Source organism: Xylaria bambusicola (assembly GCF_022495145.1).
Source record: "Xylaria bambusicola strain CBS 139988 unplaced genomic scaffold F5B22scaffold_2, whole genome shotgun sequence".
Lineage (NCBI taxonomy): Eukaryota > Fungi > Ascomycota > Sordariomycetes > Xylariales > Xylariaceae > Xylaria > Xylaria bambusicola.
The window spans coordinates 896,688-921,328 of NW_025953555.1; the positions used below are offsets into that span (position 1 = coordinate 896,688).

At 39.9% G+C, this 24,641-nt stretch overlaps 8 protein-coding genes across 8 annotated transcripts; 4 read left to right on the top strand and 4 right to left on the bottom strand.

Annotated features, from left to right (window-relative positions):
* Positions 1-1,142: 1,142 nt before the first annotated feature.
* Positions 1,143-3,135, top strand: F5B22DRAFT_632890 (putative salicylate hydroxylase; the record flags this gene model as incomplete). The annotated part of the gene is made up of 6 exons (XM_047976757.1): positions 1,143-1,275; positions 1,393-1,534; positions 1,597-1,786; positions 1,959-2,232; positions 2,392-2,652; positions 2,765-3,135. The coding sequence occupies 6 exons, from the start codon at positions 1,143-1,145 to the stop codon at positions 3,133-3,135; spliced, it is 1,371 nt and encodes a 456-aa protein (XP_047835765.1).
* A 43-nt stretch (positions 3,136-3,178) lies between these two features.
* On the bottom strand, positions 3,179-4,014 carry F5B22DRAFT_632891 (DUF218 domain-containing protein; the record flags this gene model as incomplete). The annotated part of the gene is made up of 2 exons (XM_047976758.1): positions 3,179-3,818; positions 3,995-4,014. The coding sequence occupies 2 exons, from the start codon at positions 4,012-4,014 to the stop codon at positions 3,179-3,181; spliced, it is 660 nt and encodes a 219-aa protein (XP_047835766.1).
* A 57-nt stretch (positions 4,015-4,071) lies between these two features.
* On the top strand, positions 4,072-6,285 carry F5B22DRAFT_156678 (uncharacterized protein). The gene has a single exon (XM_047969204.1). The coding sequence runs from the start codon at positions 4,297-4,299 to the stop codon at positions 6,202-6,204; it is 1,908 nt and encodes a 635-aa protein (XP_047835767.1). The 5' UTR covers positions 4,072-4,296; the 3' UTR covers positions 6,205-6,285.
* On the bottom strand, positions 6,286-8,068 carry F5B22DRAFT_156686 (retrograde regulation protein 2). The gene is made up of 2 exons (XM_047969205.1): positions 7,532-8,068; positions 6,286-7,405 (listed from the first exon to the last, which is right to left on the bottom strand). Exons 1-2 carry the CDS (start codon positions 7,985-7,987, stop codon positions 6,368-6,370), a joined length of 1,494 nt encoding a protein of 497 aa, XP_047835768.1. The 5' UTR covers positions 7,988-8,068; the 3' UTR covers positions 6,286-6,367.
* Positions 8,069-8,795: 727 nt separating this feature from the next.
* On the bottom strand, positions 8,796-10,753 carry F5B22DRAFT_156791 (uncharacterized protein). Its single transcript, XM_047969206.1, has 6 exons — positions 10,604-10,753; positions 10,200-10,554; positions 10,103-10,144; positions 9,382-10,051; positions 9,014-9,231; positions 8,796-8,956 (listed from the first exon to the last, which is right to left on the bottom strand). Exons 1-6 carry the CDS (start codon positions 10,646-10,648, stop codon positions 8,853-8,855), a joined length of 1,434 nt encoding a protein of 477 aa, XP_047835769.1. The 5' UTR covers positions 10,649-10,753; the 3' UTR covers positions 8,796-8,852.
* Positions 10,754-13,262: 2,509 nt separating this feature from the next.
* Positions 13,263-14,005, top strand: F5B22DRAFT_585652 (uncharacterized protein). The gene has a single exon (XM_047973507.1). It carries the CDS (start codon positions 13,357-13,359, stop codon positions 13,879-13,881), a length of 525 nt encoding a protein of 174 aa, XP_047835770.1. The 5' UTR covers positions 13,263-13,356; the 3' UTR covers positions 13,882-14,005.
* On the bottom strand, positions 14,006-16,137 carry F5B22DRAFT_585653 (uncharacterized protein). Its single transcript, XM_047973508.1, has one exon. It carries the CDS (start codon positions 15,882-15,884, stop codon positions 14,112-14,114), a length of 1,773 nt encoding a protein of 590 aa, XP_047835771.1. The 5' UTR covers positions 15,885-16,137; the 3' UTR covers positions 14,006-14,111.
* Positions 16,138-16,574: 437 nt separating this feature from the next.
* F5B22DRAFT_585655 (kinase activator) lies at positions 16,575-18,645 on the top strand. Its single transcript, XM_047973509.1, has 2 exons — positions 16,575-17,309; positions 17,391-18,645. Exons 1-2 carry the CDS (start codon positions 16,800-16,802, stop codon positions 18,393-18,395), a joined length of 1,515 nt encoding a protein of 504 aa, XP_047835772.1. The 5' UTR covers positions 16,575-16,799; the 3' UTR covers positions 18,396-18,645.
* Positions 18,646-24,641: the final 5,996 nt, after the last annotated feature.

The following is a 24,641-nucleotide window of genomic DNA, read 5'->3' on the forward strand; positions in this document are numbered from 1 at the left end:
TCAAAGCTGACATACAATACCTAGGCTGTGTGGTTATCTTTTCAATGACCTAAGATTATGTGATTAGTTTTCAGCTATCTAGGCTATGTTATTCGAATCCTCCTTATTATCTGCTTGGCATGCGCATTCCGGTGGCCGAAGACACGGGCGTATCTACAAAGTGCCGCAGAAGCGCGTGTGTGTATACACGGATACACACAATAGAAGTGTCAATACAGTATCAATACACAATACATGGCTGACTGGCGTCGCAAAGGCGGCTGACGCCTGTAAGCCTTAACTGGAGGTCTATGCTACGCAGATCCCACTGTACCGGATGCTTTATATGTAGCCAATATAGTTCACACCACTACACTGTAATATTTCCGATACTTCATTAGTCGTGAGGGAGTAAGCTCATTCAAGCCAATGTCCCGAATATCGAACATTTTCTTGCTTTCGCGGCACTAGTGGGCCGTGCCGTGGAAACACTAGGATTTACAATGAAACCCTGCTGTACTAAAGGCGCCAATGAAGAGACAACCCTCGCTACAACAATGTCTTGCTAGGGTCGGTATAAGCGAGCATAGCAGGAAGTTGGTGATTCAGCTGCCTCGGATCAGGCATATACTGTAAAAACAGTCGAGTGTGGTCGTGATTTGGGGGACGGTAAAGGGCCCCCGAGGGATTCCAAGTGGCTCTTGGCATTCACATACCTACCCGTCATGCCACGACCCCCGCGTCACATTCGTAGGGACTATCAGCCTGGTTGCATCATTAGGTACGTAAAAGGCAAGGAGCCGCGAAACAGGTATATGGCTTTGTCGTATCCTAAGGGAGTAGAGAGAATGGACAAACCCAGTGGCACCATCCGAAGCTATGAACTATTAAAAGATGCCCGGGAATAGCAGGTGACCTCTGAATGCTGCGTAAGCGCCTCATTGTGCTTACGAGATGTCCTCTACGCTAGTAATGGAAAGGCAAACTGGCCGGGCAAACATGGTTATAGGACTTAGGTCTCAACGATGCGTGACTCAAATAATACTTGTATATAAACCTATGTAGAACACCTACCTGCTTAAATAAAAGGAACGTAATCTCCAAGATCCCTTTGCCTTTGAGTTTGAACCAGAATGGAATGACGATAGACAATCGGGAACAAGATGGATGAGAAACATAACGACTCGACTTTTTCGGAAAGGCGAGCTTCGAGACCATACTCGATTATTGTGGTCGGGGCCGGCATTGGTGGCCTGGCTATTGGATTGTGCATGAGGAAGACAGGCCACGATGTTCGTACGTGTTATTCCTTTATCTTGCCTCTCTTTTATATCGGAGAGCGGACACTCTCGTCTTGGTTGGATCGATGTGTTGGAGTTCCAGCATGATCTTTGAATCTGACTTAGAGCGAAGGAATCCTGGAAAGAAGGCACGAGATCACCGAAGTTGGAGCTGGAATTCAAATTCCGCCAAATGCATCTCGTATCCTACGGAGATTCGGCGTTCTCGGCGAGGTTATGAAGTATGCCACAGTACTTGAAAGAAACAGCTTGAGGTAAGTGCGGATAAAAGCATTCCAGCTTTGGTCATCAGATCAATCCGTTAACGTGGGGTCAGGCGATGGAAAGACGATGAGGAGCTAGGCTCTGTGCCTTTGGTACCGGATATCGAGGAGAACTTCGGCGCGCCACTGGCGGTCATTCATAGAGCTGATTTACAGCGTATTCTTCTAGACGCCGCAATAGATTGCGGGTGCAAAATTTTAGAAGACCACGAGGTGGTCGATATAGACAAGAAATTCTTGCCGGTGAGCACTGAAATCTGCACCTGGGACGGATTTCCTGATGGTGAATCGAGCACCGGCTGACACTAACTGGCATACAGTATGCCAACCTCATACTCCTTATTCCTAGCGAACACTGATTGCTGGGTGTCTCACTCTTTACTGTTACATGAGACAAATATTTGACTGGGCAGAGCTAACCCCCTCCTCGGTCAGACGTTTGCTCGTACGCAGCCGTGGTGTCAAGACCTGGATGTCGGCCGATGTCATCCTGGCGGCAGATGGAATGAACTCGATTGTGCGAAGGAAAATGGCTATAGCGAGCGGCCACGACGACCAGCTCGTTCCGGCTGGAGAGCTAGCATATAGGTTTCTGCTGCCGCGGGAGGCGATTGAGCACGATGAAAAAGCGATGGCTCTTCTGAGCAAGAATCATGGTATGCGGTACATGGGACCTGGTGGACATATCAGTAAGTGATCCTTGGAGCAAATTCCTACTTGAGCATGACGACTGCAAGTTTCTGAAGGCATTATTTCCCTTTTTTTTTTCTTTTTTTTAAAAGGATCTGCGCAAGCCTGTTTGCGGTAAGAACGTCGGAATGACGATCGCTGACTCCAGGTGCTGGTAGTGGCTTATCCTCTGAGAAATAACACGCTATACAACGTGGTTCTCGTACGGAAAGCCGAGAGTGAACAATTACAAAAAATAACTTGGACGACACGTGCGAAAAAAGAGGACATCATCAAATACTATCGCGGGTGGTGTCCCATAATCCACGCGTTAATCAGCCACGTACCTGGTTCAGGGGCCCTGGAAACTCCCATGAACAACATGCCCCCTCTGCCGACATGGGTGAAAGGGCATATAGCCCTTGCCGGTGATGCATGCCGTGAGTCAGTCCGATTGTTTGTCTGTACTTTCTCCTTAGTACACACAGCCTGCGCCGTTCCACGGCTGGTATTGCTCGACTACCATCTCCCATACTAATATAATCGTCTTAGATTATATGCTTCCTTATGTCGCACAAGGAGCAGCGAATGCATTGGAAGATGCAGGAACCTTAGCGATGGCATTCACTTGCACGGATCGGATAGAACTAGCCCTTGAATTGTACCAATTCATCAGAAAGCATCGTAGTGAGTGGATTCAGGCTAGCGCGACAAGTAATGGCTATACCTTGCATCTCCCAGACGGCGAGGAGCAAAGAAGAAGAGATGACTCAATTCGAGCCGCAAATATAGGAAGTGGTACAAACCCAGACAAGTGGAATGATAAGAAGACGCGAGAATTCATGTGGCACGTTGATGTAATGGCGGAGACGGTCAATGAATTTGAGTCCTTGGCACGAGAGGCAGGCTTGAAGAAGACATAGAAGGGTAAGATGCGATTTGCGAAGCATGGAGAAAGCATATGTACTATGGTAGATGGCTATTATATCCTCTCTGAATGAGTCGTTCTGCTGCTGCCCAGACTCGGTCTGGGATTTCCTGGGGAATTTGGAAGCCCTTGGCCGGGTACTCTCGAATTCGGATCAGGTCACCAACTGCGATATTGACGACCAGATCTACCGGGTTGTCCTCGTTCGGATATTCCTTCCAGGTAAGTTGTGGCGATGTAACGAGGATCTGTGTGCTGGAATCGGGCCACTGCCTTTTAAAGGTCGCAAATGTCCTGCGTTCCATGTAAGGCTTTTGGACGAGAATAAAGGAGCTTATAGACAGCTGCTTTTCTTGAAGTAAAGCATACGTGAACCGAACGTTCTCGCCTGTATTTGTCGAGCGCGGCTCGATTATCAACTTCGTTTCGGGCACACCCATGCGGCGAGCGATATCTGCAAAGACTTCGGCTTCGGGCTTGTCGAAGCGGTTATGGGTAAGCTTGCCGGAGCCCCCAGAGAAGATGAGGTGATCTCCGAAACCAGAGAGAAAGAGCTGGGCGGCTCGCTCGGCGACACGTGTGTCAAGGCTGCATAGACAGAAGATGGCATCGGCCCTCTCATTGATATCCGTGTGCAGCTGATGATACTCGTATAGTGTTTCAGCATCCTGCTGCACGCTGGCCTCGGGTGTTGGGTCCGCTGACATATTCTGCCGACTCTGGTACGGGTTGTTGCATTCGAAAAACCTAAACTAACCGCGTCAAATATGAATCCTTGACCCTTGATGTCTGTCTAGAGCCTGCCCAGAAGGACCGGCTTAGAATGGTCAGTCTTTCCACAGGCAACTCGCCGCTGGATGTGAGCAATGTTCATCTCGCCTGATGAGCGGCAAGAGGAAATCCTGCGCGCAGACTGGTGCAGCGTAGCACACGCTACAGGCCCCTTGTTCTTCTTAGCGCTCCAACAGCGAGATCGGTCAGCTTCGTACTTCGTACTTGCCTGGTTGTTGCATTGGCGCCCCCACGGAGATGTCGATCCACTCTGGATTATCAATCTGATAAGATCCCTAACTCCTCGCTCGAGGAGACTACCTACAATATACCTAGACCATTCTCCCTACCTATCTACTCTACTTCCTTCTTGGATGACCTCGCAATGCTTCCAGACATCGGCACTGGTCACCGAGGCTGGGCACGCGACGTCTTTCGCCAAAGTCTCAGAACATCTCAACTTGTGTCTGCTTCCAGCAACAACACATCGGGTCGTCTGGATGACCCGGAGAACCAGAAATGGGTGCAGGATCTAATCCGCTACATCTTAGAGGGGCGTGTCATCGCTGCCTCGTATAACATTGCCCTCCTTTTTATTTTATTCTTACTCACTGTATCGCATGTCTGTAGGCATGTTATTGACCGTCGTAAGCGGAAAAACATCGAGCGAGACATCACCAGCACCGCCGGAAATGCCGTTCCCGAGACGGCCGAGGACGGCGAAAATGGCGCCGATTCGTCATCTAGCAGCACCCTAGAGGGTTCGCTGCTCCCCCAGCCCATCCACCTTAGATTGATCCATTTCAAACATGACCATGTTGATGTTGAGCGCCAGCCACTTCTTGGGAGCCGGCGACGACCGCAACGCAGCATCTTTTCTTTTATTTCTTCCTTGCTGATGTACCAGCCAAGCCCCGTCCTCGGCCGTGTCCTGCCCTCCAATGGAACATCGATTGTTGTGGCCGGATATTACGGCCTTAATATCTTCGCACATCTTTATAAGCTTCCATTCGAAGCGAAGCATTTTTTCGCTTTTGCTGATCGCGCAGGTTTTGTATTTATCGTCAACATGCCTCTCCTATATCTCCTCGCGGCCAAGAATCAGCCACTGAAGCGGCTCACGGGCCATTCCTATGAGGCTCTTAACATTTACCATCGACGAGTGGGTGAGTGGATGTGCTTCGAGGCGCTTGTCCACTTTGTCGGCATGGTTATCTGGAGGCTATGCCTGGAGCCTGAATGGCTCGCTACCGAAAGCATCTGGCATTATTTCACGCACCCCCTGGTTCTCGAGGGGATAGGTGCATTTGTGTCTTATGAATTGCTGTACTTCACGTCACTTAGAAGCTTTCGGGAGAGGTGGTATGAGTTGTTTCTCGCCTCTCACGTCGTACTGCAGATCGCTGCGCTTGTGTTTGTCTGGTTTCACTTCTTCACCAGTCGGCCGTACGTTCTTGCCTCATTGGTGATCTTCGTCTCAGACCGAATCGTGTGGCGTATAGGGATGAAATCAGTGACTGTAACGGCTGATGTCGAGGTTCTCGAAGATGGCGACACCGTACGACTCTCCGCTAACTGGGACATTTCGCCTGAGGATCTGAAGAGAGCGCCATGGAGGGTCTTTGGCCAGAACATATCGCATGGATGGCTACCGGCTGACCATGTATTTATATCAATCCCTAGTCTTGGCGGGAGCAATGCTCTGCAGGCGCACCCTTTCACAATTGCATCCGCAGCCCCCGGTCTTGGCGGCATCGCCACACGCGCCCAGCTCGATCTTTTGATTCGCGCATATTCCGGGTTCACTTCAGAACTCCTTGGGCATGCACGATTGAGCTCTACGGTCTCGGTAAGAATCGATGGCCCCTATGGCTCCCAGGATCCGCTCAACGCACTCAGAGCAAGTAAGACAGCTGTGCTCATCGCCGGCGGCTCCGGTATAGCCGTTGTCTTTCCACTGCTCTGGGACCTAGCCATAACACACCCGGGGAGAAGGGAAATCTACCTCATGTGGGTAATCCATTCTAGGTCTCAGCGGTCGTGGGTGTCAGCGGATCGATTAGATGAACTGCGCCAAGCTGGTGTCAGAATTGTTATCCCACGACCTACAGTCGAAGTAGGCAGGCCGAATATCGCTAACTATATTACGGGAATTGCTCGCGCGTCTGTAGCTGATATTGGCGTAGTAGTTTCGGGACCCGATGGGCTAAACAGGACTGTTAGAAACACCTGTGCGCGAGAAGTTCGGTCGGGAATGAACATAGATCTGCGAGTAGAGAAGTTTGGCTGGTGATACATAGGACCGAGTGAGTGTCGCGGCGAGTTAACCCAGATTCACCACAGGCGTTTTTGTATATAGTATTAGCATTGCTACATTAGAACATAGAATTGGAAGTGATGTATATAGATAGCATTGCAATTAGAGCCTAATAATATACAAATGCATCAAGAATAATCTACATGGTATATCTGAATCCTTCTACCCCTTCGAGTACTATCTTGCCACTCGCAGCCAGCTTATTTGCAAAATGGAAATACACGGTGAAGGCCAAAACGATGGCAATTATCAAAATGTGTGACCCGATAGAGACCCATATCGCGGTGGGATACCACGGTGCTTCTTGAGACTTGACAATGAAGCTGCCTGCTATGCCACCGGCTCCGTTTAAGGCTGTCACAGTGGCTGCTGTGAAGGCACGTTTCCATTGCCCGGTAATATTGTTGGCCTGATACGCGGATAAAGCCGCCCAATTCGAAACGTAGGCACCTGTAGCTAGGAATGTTCCGAAATATCGCACAGCGTCTTGTTTGGCAAAACCTAGCAGGCTAAAGCCAATGATCAAGGTAACGCAGTTGAAGATAATGACTGGGCCCCGGAGACGGTACTTATCGCCAACTATTGATGACAGCAATACTGGTATCACCGCATAATAGTATGGTGGTGCATTAAGCAGGATGGCTTGATTTTCGCTGAAACCCAGGCCGCCCTGCAAAATGCTAGGAAGAAAATACGACAACGACGTGGAAACGATGTTGAGCAGAAAGAACATGACAGCGAAGCCATATATCTTGAAGTCACTAGCATGCGAAAAGACCTTGGACCAAGCGAACTCATCGATCTCGACATCCTTTCGATCCGCGTTGATGCGGGCGACAGCCAGCTCCTGTTCTGCGGGGGTAAGAAACCAGAGCGAGCGATGCGCATTTTCGGGGAAGTCAACCATCCAGAAGTACGTCACCAAGCCGATAACGATAGAAATGAGGCCTTGCACTAGAAACATGTATCGCCAACCGGTGATTCCGCCTTTGCCGTCTAGTTGATTGAGACCGAAGTTGACAATGCCACCGGTTGCCAAGATGGTCACCTCGCCCATCTGCAAGAATGCGAAGCGAGTCTGCTGCTCTCGGCGCGGATACCACGTTGATATCAGATAGGTTAAGCCAGGGTAAATACCGCTCATCGCGGCGCCGAGTAACACGCGAAGAGCGATCATCTATGACATGCCGGAGTCAGTAATTGCCAGATAGGGAAAGGATTCAGCTCATGTTTTAGGAGTGTGCTACAGCAATGAGACTTAAAACCCGCCCAAGGTGGGAATAAATGACTTTAGGGACCTAACCTGCTGCCAAGTCTGGATAAAAGCAGTAGACATGGTGATAACGCCAAACGCGAAGGTTATAAAAGAGAACCACCACCTTGGACCAAATGCACGCACGGCCAATGTTGACGGCAGTTGGAACGCAATCGAGCTAATTGTGAAGATAAAAATGGCGATACTGAAGCGATTCCCAGTCAGATCCAAGTCCATTGGCAATGAAGTCACCGCGGCCGAGCTAATGACTCCCGAGTCCAGCAAGTTCAATGAGCACAAAATACCCGCAATCGTGCAGAGGCGCAAGTCGACCTTGCGGCGTAAGCTTCTTTCGAGAGCATTATCAGATTCGATTTCCGGGACACTATCTCTGGTCCTGTCGGACATTTCTGCATCGACACTGTGAGAAACTTCGTGTGCTTCCTTAGAAGAAGCCATGGGAGTAGACGCCGCCACCGTCTCGGGCGACTTTTCAACAGTCATGGCACAGCCTACTCTCAAGAGGTCGCGGGAAGAAAAAAGGTAAGGGAAGGGGAGCGAACGGAGAGAAATAGGGAAATCAACAAGTCTACAGCTCTTTCAGCGCCCGTTTCACAAAACCTTTCCTCAGCCGCCTGGCACGAACAATGCAGCATGCAATTCTCTCTTATCTTGGCTCGGGCAGCGTTACATCCCCGGTCCACCGCTCTCGGTCTCCACCAGCGCGCACCAAACTCTCCAACCCAAATGGGAAAGGGAAAAGAGAGAAGGACAGATAGCGAGCGGATAGAGAGCGGTCAACTTGGTGATTACTAGAGCGATTACTAAGTTTTCAGACAGCTTGTCCGAAGAGTCTAGAAGAGCTCTCAGCTCGGTATTACTTACAACACCCGCCTATCATTAACTGTTTTAGTGAGACCTACCACGAATGGAAATCAATAAGTTCGCTTTGGCGCAGAAATCCACTTCGTGATTCTGATATTGGCTGAACATTGGGCAAACCGGTAAAGTGACTGTAGATGATGACCTGCAAATATGTACCCCTCACTATGTGAGCAGAGTTTGAGCTTGAATGCATTCATTGAACGCAAATCGTGATGCTGCCTATACATGGCTCGAACAGAGTTATGTCGTGATTCGTTCCGTACATCGGATTGGAATGTTATTTTCGGCTCTCAAGATCCGCGGGAATCTGTACATGTCTCATTTGATCTCATATCACCGCGCACTAAAATTGCCTGTCATATATTGCTAAGCAGCAACCTAATTTAGGACATTTTCGCATGAGTCATTATTAATACCCCCATGATCATGAATGCCATCAACTTATATACATCGTTTATATCATGTCTTCATCGTCCCAAACCTACTACAATCGTGGAACTCTAGCCGTATTTGACAGATCATCGGCATTGAGCAAGTCGACTCCTAGTGCCTCTAGCGGCTCCCATAGATACTCGCCAGGCAGATTCCCTATCGCCAATGTTAGGCCGACCCAGCACTATCAATAAGGATGTTTTCTAAACTCACAGTACCGAGCGACTAGCCTTTTGGCATGGGCTTGGCTGACATGGCTCGTAATTGTATTCATTTGAGCAGCAGTCAGAGTTGCTGAATTGACTTTTCCGATAACATCCTGGAAGTCTGCAGAGGCAACATAAGAGTTCTGCGCTGTATAAGTCGTGCCGCCTAAAGCACCGAGGTTGGCGTCATAGAAGATATCACGCTCAGGCACTCCGTCTCCGATACTACAATTTTAGTGTTAGTGACCACCATATCTCGGGGCACTTTTGAACTGCGGTGAGCCTCCAGGGCAAGGTACCGGAGCGTGAGAGCGCGCCTCAATATCTGACAAAGTTGCCTGAAGACCAAGGAGACGAACAAACACAATTGCTTACTTTATACGATTAAATGGCGCATTGCCGCTCGCCACGACAGTGATTGCCTTTCTGGTGAAAGCACCATTTTCCAGCTTACTTAGATATCCTGCTTGACGAAGAGGCGCCAACGCTGATACGACAGCGTCTAGAGTACCATCATCGCTAGTTTTAAAGTCGACGAGCAAAACAAGTGTCTGGCCTGGCCGGCTTTTATACACTGATCCTCCGTTGTGGTCAATTATCGCCTTGAGGGGGTTAACATACTGAGCCTGAAACGTCCGCCCAAGAGTTGGAAGAAGGTGGCCTAAGAGGAGGCTTCCAGCGAGTAACCACACGTCAGCCTCCATGCCAATACAACCAGCAGCCAAGGCCGCAAAGACGGGAATATCTTGGTCGTAATCGTTATGGCTATGGCATGAAGCTGGAAGAACACTGTTGAGCGAGTCCAAGGGCCATGGGTTAAGCGGAGCAGCTGACCCTTTGTTGACACGCTGAGCCTCCAATACTGTCGTCTTGAGTAGCTTGTTGAGGGCATCCTGCTTGGGTGGCACCGAGTTGCCCAATGCATGATAGCTGATGCCATTCGTTCCGACTTGGTATGTTCCTCCTTTTGTGTCACCATTGGTGGTTCCGTAGCACTGGCCCCCTGTCGCAGAAAGCGTTCCGAGATATCTCTTACAAGAAGTAGCTAGGTACTGTGAGCGCCAAAATTGCAGATGAGTAAGGTAAGACGACTGACCATCAACTGTATGAGCCGAGCCCAGCTTGTTGTGGATTTCGACTAATTGATGTGAGAAATTCACCATGTATTTGGAAATCCATGTCCTCTTGCTCACAGTATATGTAACCCAACAATCCGTACTTTGTAGGGTCCATGCCATCGTTTAGGAATACCTCAGTGGCCATAGAAAGGTAATCCTGGCTTGAAACCGTGCTTCCATGGGCCATATCACAGAACTTATTGACGGCTGTGGTGAAACCCGTACGTCGATCCGTGCCGCTCCCGATTGTAACGTCGGGGATCGCCATCCAAACATTTGAACAGCTTGAGATGTCATCAGTCACAAGGGCTGTCTTGTTTGAAGGGACTGATGAGGTTGTGAAATTAGATGACACTGGACGGTACAGTGGAGGGTTCATCGGCCTGGGCACCGGCCGAGACGCTGACTGGCCTGGCGCAATTGGCGTGGCCTTTGAAGAGAGTTAGTGATATGCTGCCGGGGGAAGCTGGGATACTTACAAGCGCCACGCCGACAGTAAGAAATCCGAAAATGGTTGTCCGCATTCTTTTCGGCCGTGAAGAAGAGTTGTCCTACGGTAATAGTTCTCTGCCGGGCAAAGAGACTAGGAGAGGCGGGAACCAAACCATGGTTAATGCCCAGCGTATATAAGCACTTATCTGCCTCTTGGGCAGGAGGCTCTCGTTCTTTTCACATGTTGGTATCATGCAGTTGGCCGTGGCCCCTTGTGATGTTGAGCCGGGAGTGGAGAGACAATGGGACATCTGGATGTTAGCGGCGGCCATTGTCACGATGTCTGCATCCTACCAAGCTGTTCTAGGAAGCTGGCAGGTTATAGGCGTGAGCGGGTCAGGGGACTTAATCGCGATGTGCCAAATGACCAACCACCAAACCCCTGCCAAGTCTCTGTGCGGTGTTGGTGTCGCCGTTACAGTGCAGGCTTTCGACGCCGAGAAACGGTTGGCGAGCACCAATGGCAGGTTGTGGTTCTGCACGTTTATGCCCGCCTCTCCAACAGTCTCATGGCTGAACCGACCTTACCGCAGCTCTCATCTTGGACTGCTCAATGCGGTCTTAAAGCTGTTAATAACGATCCAAAAGCTAGATCAATTTCTTTATAACTAATATGGTAAGATGCCTAGCAATCATCACAATAGCATCCCGGACAATACAATATGCTCTGATGTTGTTTATATTCAGCTATGTCAGTTAAGGGAGAGAAGTGTTATGGGGACTAGATGGAGTTATAGCTCTGTTGTCTCTAAACTGCCAGATAACATCCTTTTGAACAATCCATTCTATATTTTCCAACCCATCCTAGAAGCTTTCGTGTAGTCCCAATGATTTCCCCGCACTCGACTGTATGCACGAAAGTGCCAACCAACAGCGATAGGTAGTGTGAAATGTTCCTTATCAACCCGAACCATGCCGCACCCTCCTGCGCCTTGTATCGCGCCTTGCGAAATGTCGTAGCTGAACCTCAAGGCTTCTAGCTAGACAGACCACAGCGCTTAATGGGTAACGGTTCCATTGAGAGGTGGTGGAAGCAGACCATTGCAGCTGCCCTTATCGTTTTGTATTAGGCAATAATGATTAGGCGCATGTGCACAGTCAAAAGCCATCATCGGCCGAAAGCCCCGGCACCTCAAGAACGAGTGTAGAGTATCGCAGACATCATAGACGCCCGTTTCCCGCGCGCATCCACTGGCTGCTCTGGCGCTGTTGAGACTAATGGGCGTGCTGATACTGAGTGCAACGAGCGCGAGGAAGACGAGGGCTTGGCGGAACATTTTGTGTGCGATGAACAATGCGGTATGCGATGAGTGGAACTAGGTGATCAACGGCTCAACGAATGAGTGAGCTGACTGGTATTGCGGTTTCCCGATAATCTATCGCTGGTGCCGACTTCCAGACAGCCGCTGCCATCCTCATCTTTATAAGATTAACGGCTTCTCGCCCATCACGGCGGTTAGGTATACTGCCCAGCTCTTAACCCTCCCAAAGAGAGACGCGGAAGAAGTTGCTCTCGCAGGCTAAATGGGACGACAACAACCACTCCCCGGTTCTGTCGCCATTTCTGTCTTAGCCGACGTCATGTATTTCCTGGTTTGACCCTCCGCCGAAAGTAGTTATCCCGCTGAGCTGAAAAGGCCACCATTTGCGAATTCGTTCGCCTATCCTTGAGATGGCTCAACGTTGACTGTGCTCAGTTGGAGTAGTTGTAACTCTGTTGCGACATAGTGGCTTAACTTCTGCAACACACTTACCTCAGATCTCCTGAACAAAAAAGGCAGAACTGCTAAGAATCGAATGTCGCCCCATGCTGTGGCAAGCATTCTTTCGGAGGCGGAAGATATTGCAAAAATATTGCAGTCATTTTCTGGCTATGCCTGGGAACCTGGTTGGTTGGCTATTCATAGAAACAAACACGTTCCCTAACTCAGTAGAGTCTTGAGTCTGGGCTCATCTAGCCCTCCCACATTCATTTCGACACAATTCAGTTTTCTGTAATCGTACAATGTGGCGCTGGGATGCCTTGTATAACCGGCGTCCTCTCCCTATTGATGGATGTCCTTGAGCGCGCGACGGACCGATGCAAAACCGCATTTAAATGATCTTTACGGGCTCTTGGAACCTTATACGCCGTGATACGTGGACCACGTATCTAGACCTACGTGCATTGAGCTCGATGAGTCGTTGCTATTAATAGCTGAAGCCAGACATAGATTAGGAGAATTTCTATACAGACACGCCCAGCTAGGCGAACCTATATATCAATTTAATATGCACTATGAGAGAGAGCATCATGGAATTTACCACCATACGAGGTGTACAGGTAGCTGTAGCATCGGGCACCGAACCCGAAGTTACCTTTTGATACACTTCGTCTCCTCGATGGAGTTAAAGTTTGCTCACACTTCTACAAGAGATTCAGACAAGCCACCTCACGATACGGGTAGATAAGAACGAAACACATATCAGTCTAGAAATCAGATCCTGTATAATTATTAGATGCAGCAACCTTATCCCATTTCCCTGTCTCGCTGCAGAATATGGCGCGAAGACGTCACTTGAATACGAGTCTAATAAAGGTGCTTGGTTCCTTTTCATGGACGATAGAACCAATTCGTTTTACCTCGTATGTACGATCCTCAATCACTCGAACAAAATCCTTTTCGCATTGCTGTCACATCAAGGCTTTGGAAGCCTTGTACGTAATCAGCTCAGGAGCCATGCATCTTGCTCATCAACCATGCCACCTTCTTTTCAATTCACAGGCAAACGCCTAGAGACAGTGACCATGAGAAATTTCCACTTAGAACGATCTCTACACGGAACGAAGAACATGTTCAATGATGCATGGGGTCAGACCAATGGAGCAGACAAACCTCTAGAAGGTTTGAGTCTCGTTTGGACAGTACTGGGGTGCCTCTTTGCCGCAGCGCTTCTCATATCAATGGCATATTTCTGTTGGAAGTATGGTGCACCTCGCCCTACATATTACGAGAGAGCGATGCGAACCCACGAGAAAGAAGCCGCACGACAACACAGAAAAACGAGACGCTACCCACTATTGTCATCTCGAAAAATCCTCTCCTTGGGTTGGGGAGACCCCGTCGTTAGCATGGTCGATGACAGGTTATCACGCCCAGACCCAGCAATGACGCGTTCCGGCCCTCGCTCTAACGAGCAAGAAGGAGACTTGTATGGAGATTGTTATGACCGGGTGGTGAGGAAATGGCCATCCCCACGAATGGACGAGGGTTACAAAAACTAGATGGACATAGAGGATTCGGTACGCTTGGGGGGGAGAGTTTTATACTAGACGATAAAATGGCACAAATGAGAGGGAGTGGAAGGAGAGATACTACTGGTATAGACAAAGGGCGAAGGAATGCTAGGTCATGAATGGTAGAGCGATATTTCTCTAGTTTAATTAAATAGGGACTGAGAAAATGCATATTATAGGGGTATAAAATTATAATCCATCTTAAAATGATGTTAACATTATCTCCGTATATAGAAGCCGCCTGTTCTGTAAGCTTCGTCTTTGGCCTCAGCCCTGTTCGTACGAATCCCTACTCGGTGTACGGGAACACTATCAACATGCCTCTGTATTTGAGACCGCATTTCTATATATCGATTTGTGATTGTTTTCTGGGCTTTCTCGGCAGACAATATATCAAGACTTGCACCAGGCTGCCACATTACCCGACTCAAGCTCGCGAGTGCAATTTCCTTGTCACGAGAGACAGCGGCCAGGATTTCGGCCGGCGACTGCGAATGTTTTGGGATACCTCTTAAGGGTACCATCACTATTACTTTGAGTTTGGTGTTGAAGAATGTAGTACCGTGTCCAAAATCATACACGATATGCACAGTAGCCATCTTTCGTGGAATGACTTTTGGTGATGCGTAGGGTGATGGCCCAATAGTGATGATGGCTTCGTGCCAGCTATGAAGACTCTCATTGATGGCTTTACTTTTCTCAATTGACGCCCAACCAATGTAGATGCCGCCCAGACGAAGCAGCAGCTCTTCAGGGACATTAGACAAGTTGGCAGTTGGTGCAGCCCGAGTTTGACCAGTTCCAGGCACAATGTTCCCTTCAAATTGGATAGGAAATGGCTTCTGGGGGCCAGAATCGTTACCAATAACATCGGGCGGTTCATCAAGAGTATGCTCATCATGAAAGCAGCGGTACGAGACATCTCGTGTAGCGTCGAAGTTTCCCTCAAAGTTATCGAATTGATCTTTCATACCAGCTCGCGCCAGCGCCAGTTTCTCGGGATGCTTCTTCACAAAATTTGGCTGTATATATTTGATTTTACTTTGTACGACGGCTTGGGCAGGGCCCATAACTCGCTGAACATACTGATTGCCAATCACAGATGCGGCTTTCAGCCCGATTTCCAAGGGTAAGGTGGTGAGGCTCGCACCGCGTATGACACTGACATCGGAAGAGGTGCTCGCAAGTCGAAAAGTGGGAGATGGACAAAGTGATTTCTTAGAGCTTTCCCCGGTACACATGACTACTCGTAAATAACCATCCGTGGCTACGGCTGGGATGCGAAGAACACATGTTTCCCGTAATACATGCTTGGACAGTCGCTTATCCTTTGAAGCTCTTTTGAGGAATTTCTTGATGTCTCTCTGCCACGCTCGCTCATCGCTGACAGGAACGCTTGAAGCCAGAGACTCGACAGAAGGCGTGATATCGATCCAATTCGACATTGTCCTCATCAGAGCGCTCGTGGCCATGCCAATATTTCCCGAGAAACCCTTCCTCTGGATCCAAAACGACCGGTCCGAGGGCAGCTGAGAGTCCCCAAACACGCTGATCGTGACACTCGTTGAGGGACCCTTGTAGTACACCAACGCAGATGAGTGGCGAAGGATGCTGAAATGCCTGGTAGATTCATAGGGATGAGATATTAGTCCCCCAGCAAAGTAAACCGTCTCATCAACGACAGTCTTCCATGTTGAGTTAGACGATACGCCAGCTTCTGCATCAGAAGGAGAAGAGGCCCCGGAGGTAAGAGAGGCACCTGAGACGAGCACAGGAGTTGATTTTTGTGCTCGAAGCGCAAATTGTCTTGAGCCTTGATGGGAAGGACTCGAAGCTATCTGAAGCTGGTTGGTGGCATCTACAGCAGAAGACGTCTTGCCTAAAGCAGGAAATGGTTCAAGGTAATCATCAATCAAATCATCAAGAAGATCATAAGATTCTAGAGAGGTTCCAGATGTTTGGGCGGTAGGTTTTCTCTGTAGCTCGTTCATGTTTGGCACGCTTTCTGCAGCGTTGATGATTAAGGGGGTCGAGACAGATACACCATGGTTACGGGCGAGCGTCTATCAGGATGTACCAGATGGGTTGAAAGTTCTAATAAAGTTGAGCGACTCCTATTTCAATTGAGAAGTAGCTTGGCTGCCTGGGTGATATCGAATTGGCGCCCGTATATGTTGGAAACTAATTCCACATCAATTATTAAATGAGTTGATGTTTGTAAGTACCTACGTAGGTGCCAGATAGAGAGGATGGAGCACGATGCTGTTAATTTAGCGGGTTACAGGCCATTCCCAGCGCAGAACAGCGGTACCAATTTAAGTGTGGCAGGGTGTGGGGAACGAGGTACCTTTAAAATCTATCAAATCGGAAGCTATATCGTACCTAGTGGGTAGGTAGGTACATATGTATGGCACCTGTAGACCCCTTATAGCCCCTCACAGCACGTGCCTTTGGTGTATCCATAGGCGGCCAGTACAACAGCTAAGCCTACCAAGGTAGCATACCACCCTATGTACTTATGTACCTATGTATCTATGTACATTGGAGGTACTACGTACAGTGGTGTAGGTAGGTACCTCAGGTACCTGCAGTGCATATCTAATGGCATCATCCTAGCTCTACAAAGTAAGTAGAGCTAGGTACCTAGGTAGGTATGTAGAGCTTCACGCACCGCCCCCAATGTCGAATCAATGATCTTTCTCCAAGCCGCCTCTTCACTTCTCAACCTCTCACAACTCTCTGTTCATTATTTCTTCTTGTCTTCAACTTTCATTTGGCTATCGGCCAGAATGTAGATATACAGCACCTATCCAGCGTTGAGCTGCCCCCATCATCCATACTTACTTCGCTAATCGATATCATCGACTACATTGACCGTAGCCAATACATGGGCTGTCATTATCACCATGGCTTCCACAGGTTCAGCCTCCTCCCATTCCGCCTCGCACTCGGCATCTGTTCATGTGCCTCCTTCATACCTCGACTCCGTCCCCGTTGAGTCTCTCGTCCAGCATCTTCTTGATGCCAAGCGGTCGCTGTCCTCGATGGGGCTTGTTCTGCGTGCTAATGAGCTTGTACATGTTGCCCGCCATGCACACGAGGAATCTGTCATCCTAAAAGCCCAAACCCAGTTCCTTCGCCGCGGCATCAGCGAGCAAATGCGATTACTTCTGCGCATTCGAAAAGATCTCATGCGCACATACGATGACGGCAAGCGCGAGTTCAAACATATCATCAAGACATTGGACGCTACCAACAGCCGGCTAGAGGACACTATGAACGTCCTCCGTGATCGGGGCGTAGACAGTGCTTTTCGGCCAGCGGGCGAAGAGAAGCGTAGCTTGCTCGATTTTGTAGATGAGGCCCAAGTAGATAGGATGAGGGAAGCCTTGAAAGAAAACATTCAGGCATTGCAGGTAACTATTCGCCCATGCACTGCTAGGGAGGACTGGGTGCTGTTTAATCACAATCACCCTGCACAAGGCTAATTTATCTAGACTACACAGCAGTCCTTTGATAGAGACCTCCTCCAATTCGAAACGGACCTACGCAGCCTCAGAGCTATCATATCCTCTGCTCCTTTGCCTACATCCCCATCCGCATCGTCAAGCGGCCCTCCGCTTCTACATCTAGTAACCACCATGGTAGACCACTCTCACGCAATGGCCGAGCTTCTTACCTCCCTAACAAAACATTTTGACCTTTGTGTTACTGCCGTACGAACGACCGAGGGGGGCCCCGCCCTCGCTAGGATCAAGGCTGCCGAGGTTACCCAATCGCAGGGAGGAGATGACGTGTCAATATCAGGTGTCATAACTGACCAAGAATCACACGCACATGATCTGGAGCCATTGTCGCCAGAAGATCGGGCGCAGATGCTAGAAGTGCTTGTACAAGATTCTTCGGAAGTGGAAGACGTAGTACAAGAGTTGAATGAACGTCTTCAAGCAGTAGAGGCTGAGTATACCAACCTAGACGAGCGCACAACTCAGATTAAGCGTGGTTACTTCAGCACACTAGATGCCTTCCACACATTAGAAGAGATTGGAACCCGAATCCAGAGCTACATATCCGCAGAAAACGAATTTCGAGACAGATGGGTAGAGGAACAGGAGACCATACATGCCAAGATGGAAGACATGGAAGAGCTGAGGGTGTTCTATGAGAAGTATGCGGGCACATACGACCACCTTATCCTTGAATTCGAACGACGAAAAGGTGTGGAAGAAAAGATCCAAGGTATATGGCGAAGAGCAAAAGAGAGCGTCGAAAAACTTATTGATGCGGACAATCGGCAGCGAGATCTATTTCGTCAAGAAGTCGCAGATCATTTGCCAACAGATTTGTGGCCAGGTATGGATGAGCCTATAACAAGATGGGATGTCATATCTTCTACGAGCGGTGGATTGGATTGTCAAGGATCTGGGGGTACTCCAACAATAGAGAGGAGTGCCATGGAAGGGGCTAGGAGACGTCACCGTCTTGTGGATGCCGGGCAATAGGCTTTAGGCATACCCAGCAACTACTATTCACGAAACTTGGATTATATGTTTATCATGTAGAATTACGACGGCTGAAACGGCGTTTACTCCGGCGTTGATTTGTTGAGGGATTTAGGTGTTATGAAGATTTGCCATGTCAAGAGTAGTACATGTGATCCCATTAGATTATTTAGAAGTCTAAGTTACAATATAGTTATTTGGCTAGATAAAGGTCTTATATATAGATTCCTAGCATTTTAATATGTGGAACGTAAGTATTACTGCCTTCCCTTTTTAACACTTCCTTTCGATCCTTATATTAATTAATGCTATAAATTTTAATTAACTTCCTTTTAAGGGTAGCTCCCTTTAGGATAAATTAAATAGTTATATTAAATAATATAAAGGTAATGTTTTAAAGGACGCCTATTAAAATAAAATAAATAAAGTAAAACTTTTTAAAAATTAAATTATCTATAGCTATTAAAATAATAAATAGAAGTAATATTAAATTCTTTAAAATAAAATATTATAAAGGGTAAAAGTTTTATTAATATTACTTTTAAATTGCTATTTATAATATAAAGCTTTTAAAATTAAAATGCTATAATATATAATAGCTATAATATATTATATATTTATTATTTTTATAAGTATTCTTTTTCCTTCTTTTATTTTTATACCATTTATATATATTTTTATAATTATTTCTTTTAATAATTAATACTTTTATTAAGATATAAGTTATAAATAGCTTATAATTTATAAGTTTTAAGTTTTTAAAAAGGGTATATTATTTATTTTATATTATATTTTAATTCTTTTTATAAAATAATATATATATTTTTTTTATTTATTTTATTATTAATTTATATTATATTAAATTATTAAGCTTAATAATTTTATTTTAAAATAGTTATATATTAACCTTTAAAAACCTTATAAGGCTTTTTTAACTTTTATACCTTTTTTTAATTAATTATAAGGGTTATAGTTTTAAATTATTATATATTTTTCTTTTTAACTTTTTTCCTTTATTATAATAATATTAAAAATATATTAAACCTTATTTTTTACCTTTTATTTAATTAATAAGCTTATTATAAGTATAATAAATAAAGCTATTATAGTTAAATTATTTAGTTTTATAATTAATTAAAATTCCTTTAAGGTAGCCTTTATTATTATATTATTATATTAATTATTTTTATAATGTTTTAAATATTATTAATATTAAAAAGCTTTAATAAAGGATATAAAGTATAAATAAATATATACCTTATTATTTATAAATAAGGTTAATTTAAAATAACCTTAAAGGGTTTATAGCTTATTATTATTATATTATTAAAGGTATCTTTTAAAAGTTAATTTTATTATATTTAAATATATAGGTATTTAAAAAACTTAATTTAAATTAATTAATAATATTTATTATTTTACTTTTTAAAATATTATTTTAAAATGCTTTATAATTTTATTTTAAACTTTTTTTTAAATTATTTTTAATAATTTTCTTTAAATTTATATTTATTTTATAGCTTAACTTTTAATAATTTAAATTTTATATTTTTAAATTATAAAAATAATTTTTATATTATTTATTATTATTAAAGGATATAATAATAAAAGTATTTTAACTTAAATTAATTTTAATATAGGATTTTTTATTTAGCTTTATATATAAACTATTTTAGCTTTATTATTTATTTTAAGCTTAATAATTTTTTAAACTTTTTAAAAGTTAGCTTTAATAATACTTTTATTAACCTATTTATTACTTAATTAATAGTTAAAATATATTTAAAATTAACTTTTTTAATAATAATTTATTTTTAATATTATTAATTTTAAATTAATATATATTTTCCTTTATTATATAATAATAAGTTATATAAAGTTAAAATTACTTTTTAATTATTATTATAAATAATTATAGGTATATTATTTAAATTAATATTTAATTTAATTAATAGTTTTTATATTTAAATAGCTTCTTTAATAATTTAGGTTTATTTTTTTAATTTAGCTTTAAATAAAGATAATAAAACTATTAATTACCTTTTTAAACTTTAATTAATAGTATTACTTTTTAAATTAAATATATACTTTAAAGTTAATTAATAAATTTCTTTATATACTTTTTAATTTAAATTAATAAAGCTTTATAATTTAATTTTACCTTTTTTATATATTAATTTTAAATTAATTATAAAATTAAAATATTTAAATATTTATTTTACTGCTTTAATATAAAAGGTATTAAGTTTAACTATATACTTATTATATTTAAAGATAATAAATATTATATTAAATTAAATATTTAATATTATATATATTAATAAGTTTATAGCCCTTTAATACTATTTTTAATTATTTAGATTTAAAATAAAGTTATCTTTAAATACTTTTATTTTAATAAATAAAGGGGTATAAATTAGCTTTAATTTTTAATATTTTAATTTATTTAAATTTTAAAATTTAAATTCTATAAGTATTTTTTTTAAATAAGCTTTTTATAATAGCTTTAAAATATATACCTTATAGTTTTATTTAATAACTATTCTTAAGTAATATTTAATAAGGCTTAAGTTATTTATTTAAAATTTATTATTTAATATTTATTTAATCTTTATAATTTTTAATGTTTTAAGTTTAATAATTAAAAAATTATTAATATAAATAGCAATATAATAATTTCCTTAAATAAAAACTTTAATATTTAAATTTAAATTATTAAATTTAAAGCTTTTTAAAAATATAGTTAACGTTTTATACTATATATAAAGTACTTATTTAAATTTATAAAGGGCCTTTTTAAATTTATATATTATATTTAAGTCCTTTATAAACTTTAATAATTATTTAATAAAAATATCCTTTAATACTTTTTTATATAAAAATGCTATTTTTATATCTATTTAATAAATTTTAAAATTTAAAATAATAATAATTATAAATAATATTTTATAACTTATAAGTTTAATTATAAAAGTAAACATTTTATTATAATTTATATTATTTTTTTATTTAAATCTTTTAATTATTTATTTAACTTTATATTTAATTATTTTTCCTAATTTATTTTATTTAAGTTTATAAACTTACTTTTTAAATAATACCTTTATATTAAATAATATTAATATAAAATCTTAAGTAATATTATTAATTAAGGAATTATATTTATTATTTATTACCTTTAACTATTTATTTTAATATAAATTCCTTTTAATAGCTTTATAATTAATTAATTTAATAATTTTAATTATATTAATAGCTTTTAAAGTAATAATAATAAAGTAAAAAGTAAATAGTTAATAGCTATAATTTATAAAATATATATTATTATAATAAAGTTATAATATAAGCCCTATATATTCTTTTAGAATTTATATTTTAAACCTAATACTTTTATTATTATTATTATTAATTTTTAATATTATTAAATAATATTTTTTAATAGTTAAAGTTATTATTATTATTTAGCTTTAAAATATTATTAAAGTTTTTAATAGTCTTATTAAAGGATTTATTTATTAAAGCCTTAAGTATAATATATAAAATAATAATTAATATAATAATTAATATAATGTTTAATACAATATTTATTATAGTAAGGTTTAATCTTTTTCTTTTTTAAATTAATATATAGTTTTTTAATTTAATATAAGGAAAACTTTTAAACTTTTATTCTTTTATTATATTTAATTTCTTAAAGTTTCCTATAGTTTTATTTTTAAAGCTTTATTAAACTTGTTTTTTTTATTAACCATTTTAATTAAATTAAATAAAAAGTAAAAGATCTTTTAAAAAAAGTTTATATTATTAATATTTATAACCCTTTTATTTTTTAAAAGGATTATATAATTATAGGAACTTTAGTTTTAATAGTTTAATATTTTATAAAGTAAGGTTTATTTAATAAATATTAATCCCTTTTTATTTAATTAAAAATATCTTTTATTAATTTTTATTATTATTATATAATTATAGGTAAGCCTTTACTTATATTATTTTTTATATAATAATATTTTAAATTAATTATTAAATTAATATATTATTATATAATAAGCTATTTAAGTAATAATAAGTTAATATTTTTATAATATTTTATTATTTATAGTTTATATTATTATAGGAATTATAATGGATTTATATATTCCTATTATTTTTTTATAAATATTATCCTATTAATATTATTTTATAATAATAAATAATATTTAGATTTTTTAACTTTAATATATATATTTAAATTCCCTATTAATATTTTTTCTAGCTTTATTAAATATAAATATATAGTACCTTTATTTAAGGTATTTATAATATTTAAGGAAAGATTTAAAGGTTTAAATAAATTTTCCTTTATTTTTAAATAATAATATTTATATTATTTTTATAAAATTATAATATATAATAATAATATATATAAAGCTTTTATAGCCTTTAAATATTACTTTAAGGATATTTATAATATTAATGTATAATAATTCTAATAGGTAAGTGCTTTATTAAAGCTTTTTTAAATAAGGTATTTCCTTTATTTTAATTTAAATATAAATTAGTTTTTAAGGCTTAATATATTTAACGTTTATTAATTTTTTAATCGAAGATTTATTAATATATTTAAAACGTTTATATTATAATATAAGTTTAGGATTAAAAAAGGAGTAGGTAGTAAAAGCAGTAATAATAGTTTTAATATTTAACTTAGGTTAATTAACTATATATAAACTATTATATTCTATACTTTTTAAAAATATATTATTCCTTTTTAAAGCGTAAGCTTTATTATTTTAAAAGAGAAATTTAATATTAAGTCTTATAAGGTATAATATAAAGATTAGGTTTATATTAATTATTAAGTAATAAATTATATTCTTTAATATAATAGGTTTCTTTATCCTATTAATTATATTAGTAAAGGTATAGTTTTTATATTAGGTTAATTATATTATTAATCTATTAATTTTAATAGTTATAAGGTATAATGTAATATATAGGTTAATAAAGCTAATTAAGTTTAAAAATATAAAAACGTTAATATTATTATTAATAATTAATATTATTTTTAATACTTTTATAAAGCTATTAATTTAATTTTTATTAATAATAATAAATGAAACTTTTATAATTTTTTTAAGTGGCTATCCTTTAATATATTATTTAAAAGTTTTTTTATAGCTCTAATATTAATATTTTTAATATTAGGTTTATTTTAAAAGGTGTTACCTTAAGGTAATTTTTATATAAATCCTTTAAATATTAAAAATATTAAATTAGGTATAGCATTAATAAAATTAATAGGAATAGGTTAATTTATTAATAATAAGTAAATTATAAAAATAATATATTTAAGAAATTTAATAATAAATAAAGTTTATAATAATTTTTAAAAGGATATAAAAAGTATAATAAAGTTTATTTTTCTTTCCTTCCTTATATTTTTATTCTCTTTAAATCTTTTTATTTTATTTTTATATTATTTTATTTATTATAAATATATATCCTTATTTTAATTTAAAGGTTTAAGTTTAAAGTAGGCTATAAAATAAGGAGGAGGATATATTTTGCTATAATTAAAATATACCTTCCTTTTATTGTTAGGTTATTATTTAAATAAAAGAAAATTAACTTTAATAGTTAAAAGGGCAGTTTATATTATTTATTCCTTTTAACTTTATTTAAAGTATAATATTATATTAATTACCTTTTTTAAAATAATTGTTATTTATATTATAATTTTAATTATATTAATAATTAAAATTTTAAAGGTATTAATTTTTTAAATTATTAAAAAGGAATTAAATTTAAATTTAAAACTATTAATAAATTTTTTAATAATATATAAATATAATTAAATTAAAGCTAAATTAAGCTTAATTATATTTATTTAAATCTATTATAATATAGTAGTAAATTAAATAATGTTATTAATAGATTTAAATATTATTTCTTTTTATTATTAATAATACTAACGCATCTCCTACTTGACCTGGCTATCTAATTGAGCTGGCCACCCCCTTAACCTATATAAAAATCCAATGTTTCAATCTAAAATAACTTAACCAATATTAGCCCCACAATTTAGTAATTAGTACTATTAGATCCGTTATTTAATAAGGAATCCAATGGTATTTTTTACTATTTTTTATAAAATTTATTAAGCGAGATATTAAGCAATACGCTAAAGTGGCGTTAAGTAAGGATTATTTTAGCGCTTACTTTAGCGTATTGCTTAATAACTCCGCGAATATAAATCGTAGGATT